At 37.3% G+C, this 11721-nt stretch overlaps 1 protein-coding gene across 1 annotated transcript; it reads right to left on the reverse strand.

Annotated features, from left to right (window-relative positions):
• Nucleotides 1-5738: 5738 nt before the first annotated feature.
• On the reverse strand, nucleotides 5739-10924 carry LOC116144548 (mediator of RNA polymerase II transcription subunit 23-like). Its single transcript, XM_031429993.1, has 8 exons — nucleotides 10720-10924; nucleotides 10585-10628; nucleotides 9744-9843; nucleotides 8613-9593; nucleotides 7563-7797; nucleotides 6887-7104; nucleotides 6440-6647; nucleotides 5739-5827 (listed from the first exon to the last, which is right to left on the reverse strand). The coding sequence occupies exons 1-8, from the start codon at nucleotides 10825-10827 to the stop codon at nucleotides 5739-5741; spliced, it is 1983 nt and encodes a 660-aa protein (XP_031285853.1). The 5' UTR covers nucleotides 10828-10924.
• Between the last annotated feature and the right edge of the window lie 797 nt (nucleotides 10925-11721).

Raw genomic sequence — 11721 nt, forward strand, 5'->3', positions numbered from 1 at the left:
ACTGGTGAAGAATAAGGATGGTGGCTGGCGATTTTGTGTGGACTATAGAGCCTTGAACAGGATTACAGTGCCCGATAAATTCCCAATACCAACGATTGACGAATTACTCAATGAGTTGGGAGGAGCTTCAGTGTTCACTAAATTGGATCTTAAATCGGGTTACCACTACATTCGAGTCAAAGAAGAAGACAACTACAAGACCGCTTTTTGCACCCATGAGGGCCACTACGAGTTTCTAGTAATGCCCTTTGGATTATCCAATGCCTCTTCTACCTTTCAAGCTCTCATGAATGATATTTTCAAGCCGTATCTGCGGCGATTCCTGCTGTTTTTCTTCAACGACATCTTGATTTATAGTCCTAATATCACAACCCACGAAGGCCACTTGAGTCTCACTTTTCAAACCTTAAAGCAGCATCAATTGGTAGTGAACCGAAAGAAGTGCACATTCGCCCAATCACAATTGGAATATTTGGGCCACATAATTTCCTCAGATGGAGTGGCGGTTGTCCCAGAGAAGACTGAATGTATTTTGGCATGGCCGACACCTAAGGACATTAAGGCCTTAAAGGGATTTCTCGGATTGACTAGGTATTACCGGAAGTTTGTTAAAGGATACGGCACATTAGCCAAACCTCTCACCGCGCTACTTTGCAAAAATTCCTTCAGTTGGACCGACTCCTCACAGACTGCATTCAATGAATTATAAAGGGTAATGACTACGGTACCGTTTCTTGCTATGCCTGATTTTGCTAAAACTTTTGTTGTTGAAACAGATGCTTCAGGGTTAGGTTTGGGAGTAGTTCTGATGCAAGAAGGTCGACCACTAGCCTTCATCAGCCAAGACCTATCACTAAGGTCCCAAGCCAAGTCCGTTTATGAGCGGGAGCTAATGGCAATTGTTTTCGCAGTCCAAAAGTGGAAAAACTACCTTTTGGGTAGACATTTCATCATCCGAACAGACCAGTGCAGCCTCCGTTACTTAAATGACCAAAGACTACACGGGGAAGAACAACAAAAATGGATAATCAAACTATTGGGACTGGACTATGAGATACAATATAAACCGAGATCAGAAAATAGAGCCGCAGATGCCGTATCCAGGCGTACTGATGGGGTGGAATGTAATTCTCTCTCTACTTGTTACTTTGGCAGCCGTAAGGAATGGGAAGAGGCTATTCAGCAAGATCCTAAGCTGAACAAAATCTGCCGAGACCTGATTACGGATCACAAAAGCCATCCACATTTTCACTTGGTGGGCCACCAGCTTTTCTATGATAACCGATTAGTGTTACCTCGCACCAGCCCACAAGTTCAACTTCTCCTTCAGAAATTTCACTCGTCTCCCATGGGTGGCCACTCGATAACTTTTAGGACCTACAAACGGTTATCTCAGGTTGTCTATTGGGAAGGTATGAAGAGTGACATCGAGACCTTTGTTCGCAACTGTGTTACATGCCAACAGAATAAGTATGACAACCTCCAACCAGTCGGACTGCTGCAACCATTACTAATACCAACCCAAGTTTGGGAGGATCTTTCCATGGATTTCATCGTCGGCCTACCAAAAACTCAACGGGTCGATACAATACTAGTGGTGGTCGACCGGCTAACCAAGTTTAGCCACTTCATCCCTCTCCAACACCCTTACACAGCACAACAGGTGGCTGATCTTTTCATCCAAAACATTGTTAAACTGCATGGGTTTCCACAAACAATTGTGTCAGATTGGGACCGACTCTTCATGAGCATCTTTTGGGGCGAGATGTTTAGACAATCAGGTACAAAAATACACATGAGCACAGCATATCACCCTCAATCAAACGGCCAGTCAGAAGTGGTTAACCGTTGTGTTGAGACCTACCTCCGTTGCTTTGCAGGACAGCAACCAAAACAGTGGCCTAAGTGGTTAAATTGGGCAGAATACTGGTTTAATACTACTTTCAATCGGTCCTCAGGCAAGTCTCCTTTTCGAGCCTTATACGGCAGGGACCCACCAATCCTCCTTAGATATTACGAGCATGCATCAGTGGTGGCAGCAGTTGATGAGCAAATGATCGAAAGGAATCACATTTTAGACGAGTTAAAGCTCAATTTATCTCAAGCTCAAGGAGCCATGGAGGCCTATGCGGATGGTAAGAGAAGGGTTGTTCAATTTCAATCAAGTGACTTAGTTTACTTAAGACTCCAACCTTATCGTCTTAAATCACTGGCTCGAAAACCCAACGAAAAACTCAGCCCCCGATTTTATGGACCCTATGAAGTGATCGAAAAGGTTGGTCATGTGGCTTACCGTTTGCAACTTCCCACTACAGCCCGCATCCACAATGTGTTCCACGTTTCCCAACTAAAAAAGGTTACCTCTCAGCCAATCACCTCACTTCCACTTCCTTCCTTTCTTGATGGAGATATGGAACTCCAAGTGGAGCCCAAGCAAGTCTTACGGAGGCAAAGGTTGATAAATGGGGACTATGAGGTCCTAATCAAGTGGAAAGGCCTACCAACTTGTGATAATACCTTGGAGTCCTATAATGATGGACCCAAAATATCCAGCTGGTACTCACGCAGGACAGGCAAGGGAAAGCAAGGGCAAAAGGGGTAAATCACCCGAGGACAGGTGTCTTGTTAGTTGTTAGAATCCGGTGTCAAAATAAAAGGGTAGTGGTACCACAGAGAGGGGATATCTTTGTTTTTGTACATGAATTGAATCTGGGAGGTGCTGGCCCTCGAAGACCAGCTGGAGCTACTGTTTTATTGTTATTTCTTAAAACTCATTGTTCTTCTTATTTCTCATTTGATTAATATACCATTTCTCACTATTTTGATCTATTGTGTTGGGTTAATGCTTGAGTATTGTTGTTATTACGTTGTGGTGAANAACCAAACCACCCACAACCGACATTAAAAGGCAATCTAACACTCCCCAGCATATACAAATTTCCTTTCTGCAGCCTCTCACTATAACCTTATCAGTAATAAAATTAAATCAAACAGTCAGAATAAGAGGAAAAACAAATGCCCAATAAAGACTATAGAAATGAATATGTCCATCTATTGGAGCTGAGTTAATTTGAATCAAACCCAAATCCTCTCACAAATCAAAACACAGAGAAAGCAAGGTAAGAGAGAAGGAAAAGGAAACAAACCACTCTAAATTATCTAATCTTGCTTCACTAAATCCCACAAAAAAATGAAGGTTGTGTTTGTTTTATTTTTTTGAGTAGTATTTTTGAAAAAGTTGAGTTGGATTGTTATTACGAGGTAGGATTTGAAAATTAACAAAAACACCATCTAAGTTTGTTAATTTAGCTAAACACCTCCTACAATAAAAAGTTTATAATTTGACAAAAACACCCCCACCCACTCACATTTGCCAGATTCCGGCCACCACCGTCAGAAGGTGGCCAGAATCTGCAGTGATGGTGCAGTACCGGCTGGATTTGGCCGATAGTGCGCCGATCTAGCCTTTTCCGACCAAATCCAGCATGGATTTGGTCGGAGAAGGCCAGATCTACGGCCAAAGATTTGGCCGTTGAAGGTCAAATCTTTGGCCACATCTAGTCGTCAACAACAACCAAGAAATGATATTTACTCATTTCGAGTGAACACTAGAACCCTCCATGGCAGGGAGAGCAGACTGATGAGGCAGGATGTGAGACCGAGCTATGGCGTGTTCCAGTGTTCACTCGACATGAGTAAAAAGCCTTTTTTTGGCCATCGTTGACGACCAGATGTGGCTAAAGATCTGACCGTCAACGGCTAGATCGGCGCACTACAGGCCAGATCCAGCCGGTAGTGCACCATTACGGCAAATTCAAACCACCTTCCGGCGATGGAGGCTAGAATCTGGCAAATGTGGGTGGGGGTGTTTTTGTCAATTTATAAATTTTTTTGTTGGCAGTGTTTAGTTAAATTAAAAAACCTAGGGGGTTTAAAATAGTTGAATAGAACAGGATTAGATTTTGAGAATAGGGAAACAAATATGTATTTTGGGTAGGATACTAGGATAGGATAGGATAGGAATAGGGGGCCAAACGCAGCCGAAAACTATCTTAAAAAAACTTTCTCTGTTCCATACTTATATGTCCTTTTTCCACAATTTGATATAAGCTCCATACCCCTAACCATATCAAATTACATGATACGAGAACCAAGTTGACCAAGTGATCTTGTGTTAGAATCCTCCTATTGTATTACTTAAATTATAAGAAGTTTATATGTCGACATAATTATATTTGTGGCTGCGTTTGGTACACATGCACATAAAAAATACAACATTATTGTTGTATTTGTGGTTGTATATAGACCAAATATTTACAAAGAAGCCAAGAACTGAACTAAATCTCAAAAAATAAGGATAAATAAAATAAAATAACAAGAGGAGCAAGAATACTATGAATAAGAATCAGAGAAACAAAAACAATAATATAATCACAAACAAGAATAAGTTTCAACAACAACATGAACTTTAGCATAGGCTCATGATGCTCTTTGTAAAGCTTCAGCCCCTTTATGGATGGGTTATTTTTGTTGTAGTGTATTTCTGATCCACTTTTTAAGTTTTTTTCACATTAATATACATTTCTTCGTTTCCTATCAAAAAACAAAATAATTAAGAATAGCCTATAAAAATACTATTACACAAAATTGACAAAACAACTAAACTTGTTTAATAATCATTCTTTTATATTCTGATAAACCATTTTTAAACTATATTAAAAAAGAGATTGAGATGGTACATTGGTGGACAGGAAATCCACAAAGTGATCATAAAATCAGAAATGGGGAAAAATTCCGTATAAGAAATTGACTAAATATGTTAAATATAATCTTCCTTCCTTATCCCAAAATAAGCAAACTATACAAAGAAGTGTTTTTTACACCCCGTTGCAATACAACTAATCAATGACAGTATTCACATTAGTACAAGTAGAATACACTTGCTTTAACATTGAGTTTTACTTGTGCAATAGGATGCACAAAAGACTTAACTACACAAAGTTAGCCCTAAAACCCTTCCCCATTAATATAGGTACATCACTGTCTTTTTAATTTTATATTTTCCTTTGATTACAATCAACTATCTTATCAGCACCTATGTGAAACTTAAGTCAACAACACCCATTGAACGCTATCAACTGTAGGCGTCAACGCCATGGTGTCGTTGTCAACACCACAAGTTCACCAGTGATCCACCAGTATTAATCGTAGCTCTTCAAGAGATATGCAACTAAGATTGATATTATCAAAGAGAAAGCTTGACAGAGGTGGGAGCAGTAATGGTGACGTGGCTGGCGGCTATCGAAGAGTGGTTGGAGAATAAAAAAACAACGAAAGAAAAATAAGGCATAGGTGTAGCAGCAGGAGTTGATGATGTTATATTAAGGTGGCAAGAATGGCTTTTGTTGATGGATATCTTTAGTTAATGTAGAATCAATGATGATAAAGAAAGTCAGGGGTTTTGTGTGATTTTGTGCTAGTTGGGAAGAAAAAGAAGATAAGATTTGTTCAAGTGAGTTTTTTTTTTTTTTAATTATAAAGAGATGATAAATAATACTATTTTCTGATAAAATAATGGAATAATATAATTTACTAATATTTTATTTCACTTATATTTCTTCAACTAAAGAAATGGGGGGATTTTAGACATTGCATAACTTTTCTTGGATTACACAAAATATTCCTTTAAGCATAAAGAGAAATTAATTTTTGATGCATCAACTGCAAATGTTGGAAATTCAAGCAACAGAAAGATTTATTATAACAGATTTCCAAGGAAAGCCTTCAGCTGGGATTGCAACACCAAGCAAAACTATAATCATGGTGGCTAACAGTATACATCTAAAAGGTATTAATCTTGCTATACAGTAAGGTATGGGAGAAATTATCAAGTAGAATCTATAGTGCAAAAGTGATACTCCTAAAGGACCTACAATGGCAACTTGGACACTTTGGTGTCCCATACATATATAAAATCTCTCAGAAAATTTAACAATTTGAAATATTAATCATGCCTTTAGAGAGAGCAGAGTGTAGCAAAGGACTTCATCAACATGAGCTTTATTATAGCGGGCTATAAAATTAAATTTCACACTTTCTTAATAATTAAAATAATTATAATTGTTGATTATTAGGGTGTCATTTTTCCTAGGGTATTTCCGGACACCTTACTTTAACTTCTTCATATTACCAATTAGAATCAAATTAAAATGATTATCAAAGACAAATTCATTCTTTTAGAGCTCCAATGAATTTAATCAGACACAAATATCTACAAAATGCATGACAAGAAGAATCCAAGCAGCAGCATAATGTAACAGCATTATCTTACATAGAAGAAAACCAATGCACAAATGATTGGCAAATATAAAAAGACAGATTCTTAACTTAATCACTAGCAATAACCATATTGGTGAATACATCTGATCTAAAAACATACCTTTGCTCACTTGCCTCCACCATTCATCTATTTGCTTTCCTTTCTGCAGTTGCTCATTGTTCAAATATTCTCGGGTTGATGTGTTCAATGACCAAATACGTAGGTTTTGACAACTACTTATAAAATCAAGCAAGATACTTTGGGGGTTATTAGGATCAGAGCATCTATCTTCTCTATGAAATGACAGAATCTTTCTGGTTGTCTCCACCTACCAAAAGAATTGCCACATTAAAGTTGGATTATATCACATAATAAAACTTGCTCAAGCACCACAAGTTATCAATGAACATATGAAACAGATGACCTGAATGTAAACCATCTCTTAAAAATCAGTCCATCTAGAAAATCAAAATATTTCACAATATTCGATCCAATGAGAGGGAGGGAAAAGAAAGCCAAAGTTACACAGTAACAGAAAGGAAATGAATTTTAGGTTTCAGAAACTACCTTTCTAGCATCTTGATTCAAAGCATTCATCACAAGCTCCACCCTAATAATCTGTGCAAGCAGCCAAGTAACATGGTTTGTTCGAAGAATGTGGTTATCGCCTTCTGTAAGGCGTGAAACTAGCTTGTCAACAAAATCAACAAAATCAATGCACCCACTTTTCATGAGAAAAAAGAATATATCTGAGAAGACAAGCCATTCCTGCCAGCAATTTATTTCTGCAGTAAAATATGCTCAGTAAGAAATTTGCATACAAACATTTAACATAAAGATTTACCACTGGATCACTACACAACAGCCACAATGGATCAAACACAGAAATTAAATAACAATGCAAAGATAAGCAGATGTCATGGGGAAAAAATGGGCTACTACAACAGCCTTGACCACCTTTTTCAGTTACTATCTTGTAATTGATGCACTCACTAACATGAGCTCAAAAGAAACCAGTGAAATTTACATAATTACTTAATATGTATGGAATATCATAGGACTGAAATTTTCAAAATGATAAAAGACTAAGGGGTCTTGTAATGTTCCACAAATGTACTGTAAGTTTGTGGCAGATAGATAAGTAATAGAAAGCAATTCAGAAAACCATTCAACCATCCTTGTATAGATTTCATATTAACAGAATCAAAAGAATAACTGATAAATATGTGGAAGAGATCATTGCCTGAATTGGTTAACTTCAATAGTTCAGCAATCCTATCAATTACTGCCTCACAAATCATCTCAGAAGTAAAAACAGCACCAGGAGTAGGCCCTTGTGCAGGATTTCTATAGAAAGGAGCCACAAGAAGCACACGCTTCCACCAGTCAGGTGATGGAGTAGTGCGAATAGCATGCCTTATACAACGCATAGCTCTCTCCCAGTCCAAACTTCCCCTCTGAATAGAGTTCGCAAGTTCCTGTGCACAACAAAAGAAAATAATTTAACCACTCCCGGTGGATCTTAACTTATATACACATACAAATACATGATACACACACACTCTCAATCTTCGTTAGTGTCAGCCTCCAAAAGAACAAAACAAAACAATACTCAGACAATAAATAGTGAATGCATCCAAAGAAACGACAGGAATTTCAGAAAGATCTATACCATAATAATGTTTAAGATCACTAAATGCAAATACCAACTTGTAACGGGAAATAAATATGTATCTTTACTCAAATCGAGAATCATAAATTCACACTTCATTGAAGAACAGATCTACCAAGTTCTTAGTAGATTAAATCAGAAGCCACAAACCACAGAATACCTCATCTTTTTACGTCCATAGCATCAAAACATATAAGCATCACTTATACTCCATGCCTATAAAAATTAGAATCATATGAAATCATTACCAAAACAAAATAAATATTACAACTATATATCTTTTCAAATGGATATGAAGTTCAAGTTCAATGAAGCATAATCTTGACAAAGTCGCAAACATGTTAGTGAAAGGAAATTCATTATAAGAAAATCCTGATTGCTTTTCTTAAAGCCAATATTTGCAAAACTGACAAAAACCTCAGGACAAATACCATCCGAACATGAATTGCTAAATAGCTAAGCTAAAACAACATAAACACATTATGATATGGTCTCATATCCCATGAATGTTGCCATTTTAAAAATCTATACACTACTTAAATGACTTTGATAATATTTCTCTGGAATAAATCAATTTCAACTGCAAAATTTCTTAATAGAGACGGAGATAAAAGTCATCACCTCTCCATGTAATGGTTCTCCTAGAACACTTGGATATGTGATTGGTGAATAGCGCAAATTAGCCACCACTTCAACTGATATATTAGGAGTGGTCTGAGAGAGAATCCGATGAGTCCCAAATGTCGGGCAATGAAGGTGCTGATCTAACATCTGCATGTGTGTAGCCATCATATCTCGCCTCCTATGAATCTCTAAGATAAGTGTAAATAAGGCTTCATCATCAGGAATATTGTCTATAAACTGCAAGCCACTACGCAATAATTCATAAAAAGGCACTCGGCATCTATCCTCCTCAACCAATAGCCAAATTACATCCAAACAACTATGTAACCATTCAATGAGAGCCTTGTCTGGTCTCCAGGATTTTACATCAGATTCATCAATCCCCTGCTGTCTTTGATCCCAATTGACCAGCCAATTTAGCATATGATAAAAAATCTCTGCATGAGTAACTGGTTTCAAGTTGAACTCAAGACCAGCTAGAATAATCTTGCAACATAGCTGACGCAAACAGCTTATAGTATTATCCCTTATAGAAGGATTTGCCCTTGTTGTAAACTGCTGTCCACTGTAGGATGCATCAGAAGATTTTACTGGAGACATAGGTGCACAAGTTGATGGTTCTATTGCTGACTGGGCAGGGGACCCAATACCATGAACTGAAGGCAATGGAGATGCAGGATTAGAAGATTGATAATTAGAAGAATTGGGAATTGTGCTTAAAGTATGCAACATCCCAGACTGTGATAAACTTGTGGATGAAACTGCAGGCATTGCTTGACTGCCCTGACCCATTGACATTTCTGCTGATGACACAGAAGAAAGAAGGGATGGCAAAAAAGTATCCCAGTTAATGTAACCAATAGTACACAAGCTCCGTAAAGCAAAGAGAAGAAATTCTGCTCGTGGTACATGACTACAGCACTGCACAACTAGGGAAATGAGAACAGATTCTGTCACAGCACGCACTTGATCCTGGTCCTGTAAAATAATGGCAAGGCAACAACATGAAAGGCTCATTGTCACTACCACAACAGAGAAATGGGAGCCTTGATTATTCAAAAGAAGAAGAAGCAGAAGAAAACAGAGAGATATTTAGCACAAAAAAGAAAATTCAAATCTTGAACTCACGGGAAACTGGTTTTGTAGCTGCTCAAAATCTAAAAGGAACTGTTCATTTCGAGGAGGGAGCTCTCTGTTGAGAGCAAGCACACGCTTCTGTGTTTTGTTTCTGAAGACAAGTTATTTTGTAATTGATCAAAATACAATCATGGGAAGAAACCAAGACAATATCAATTTAAGAAAAAAATTAATGTCGGTTTTGGCTATGCCAGCCAATAAGCATGAATGGCAAGGAATACACCACTAGTTTCAATAACACCATAAGTTGGGGCAAGGGTAATGTTGCTATACCCTACATGTCACAATATCGTAAACTCATCCTGTTTCCCTTACACCAATCGTTATCTGTTCACTTCTAAGCACTCACATCACCTTCTTCCTAGTTTACTAATTTAGGACACCACTGCATCAAATTAGAACTCTATGAAATACTTAAGCGAAACAAGAATTTTGCTCATTATTAACTCAATTCTTACAAAATGAATTTTTCAAAATTTTGCTAACTAATTACAAAACTATACTTTAACACATATTATATGACAGATGCTAAGCTTCAATATATAAAAAAATGTGTTTATTCGTCTCCTTCTTGATAAACTAGATTGATAGAATGATTTTTTTGTGATAAAGCGAGCTTAAATGTCAACAATTCACACTTAATAAAGATAGAGCAATGCAATTAATCAAACACTAACTAATAAGCACACACCAAAAATTATAATAATAGCAAATAACAAATAAGATTACAGTAAATAACATAAACCCTAGAAACAAATACATAAACTCGAACAGAAACAAAACTTAAACTTAAAAAACGCAGCGTATTAAATAGAGAGAACGGAGGACGTACGGAGGTTCACGCAAGGAATCGTCGTGCTTCTGGCGGCTACTTCTCTGAAAAAGAAGAGAAAATTTAAAATTTTTTTTTAAAAAAGGAGAAATTATAAGAAAACGGAAATTGAAATAGAGTATAGTATGCATATACTCCTAAGTAGAGATTGAAGAGATCGAGAATAGCGGCTCGGGCCGGGTGGAACTGGTAGGCCCGAGGAGTAGCCGATGATGCTGCTAGTGATCTCTGGTTTTGATCCATTTTAACGTTTTCTTCTGTCAATTCATATCGGGCAGGTCGAGATTGTAACTCGTAGGTTCTTACATACTCTGTTTTACTAGTGCAGGAGAAAAAGATTCATAATAAGGTAGAGGTGTGGTACGGGTAGCGTAGCTATACCTGCTAGAATACTTATCCCGGTAACCTTACTTCTAGATTCTAGTTGGACTTAGCTTAACTAAGTCTAACGTTTAAAATTTAAATCCTGCAATAGGTAAAGGGGAATTTACATGTATGATATAAAATTCAAATATATTGTATTTTTATCAAACTTATATTATCGTGACACATTTTGCCAAGTAGCGTTTTCTCTTTGTTGTCTTGCCCATCAAATTTATTTTGATTCATGATATTTTTGTTTGACCTAACTTTACATGTGTCACAATTTCCTTATGTGATCCTAAAAAGTTGTAAGGCTTTGTCTGTGGTCCCCCAAGAAAGAGAAAAGATATGTTTGTGGTCTAACAAAAAGTTGGAATTCTTTTGTCCTCCACGTGTTCAACTGTCAGGCTTATGCCTTTTACATTTTCATTTCATGTGTGTTCACGATGGATGTGTGCTTACACACTTATGTCAAACATATGCATGTTGCATTTCACTTCGCATTTTACTTTGTGTGTGCGCACACATTTCTGCAATGCTAACATCACATGTCTGACTCCTTTTTTTACAAGTTGCGTTTTTTTGCTTAACAACTAAGACATATGTAAGTGGTCCAAATGACAGCACAAAAGATGCAAAGAAAATATTTCATGATATTCTTGTGTGATCTAACTTTACATGTGTCACAATTTCCTTATGTGTTCCTAAAAGGTTGTAAGGTTTTGTATGTGGTCCCCTAAGAAAGAGGAAAGATATGTTTGTGGTCCAACAAAA

The sequence above is a fragment of the Pistacia vera genome, unplaced genomic scaffold, assembly GCF_008641045.1.
Source record: "Pistacia vera cultivar Batoury unplaced genomic scaffold, PisVer_v2 Contig447, whole genome shotgun sequence".
Classification (NCBI taxonomy): Eukaryota; Viridiplantae; Streptophyta; class Magnoliopsida; order Sapindales; family Anacardiaceae; genus Pistacia; species Pistacia vera.

Excerpts from the sequence above, each read along its gene's own strand:
- LOC116144548 (XM_031429993.1), bottom strand. The coding sequence starts at position 10,827 with ATGGATCAAAACCAGAGATCACTAGCAGCATCATCGGCTACTCCTCGG. Across the intron at positions 7,798-8,612 it reads GAGAACCATTACATGGAGAG|GAACTTGCGAACTCTATTCA; the intron begins GTGATGACTTTT and ends TGTTGTGCACAG. Across the intron at positions 7,105-7,562 it reads ATTGAAGTTAACCAATTCAG|AAATAAATTGCTGGCAGGAA; the intron begins GCAATGATCTCT and ends ATTTTACTGCAG.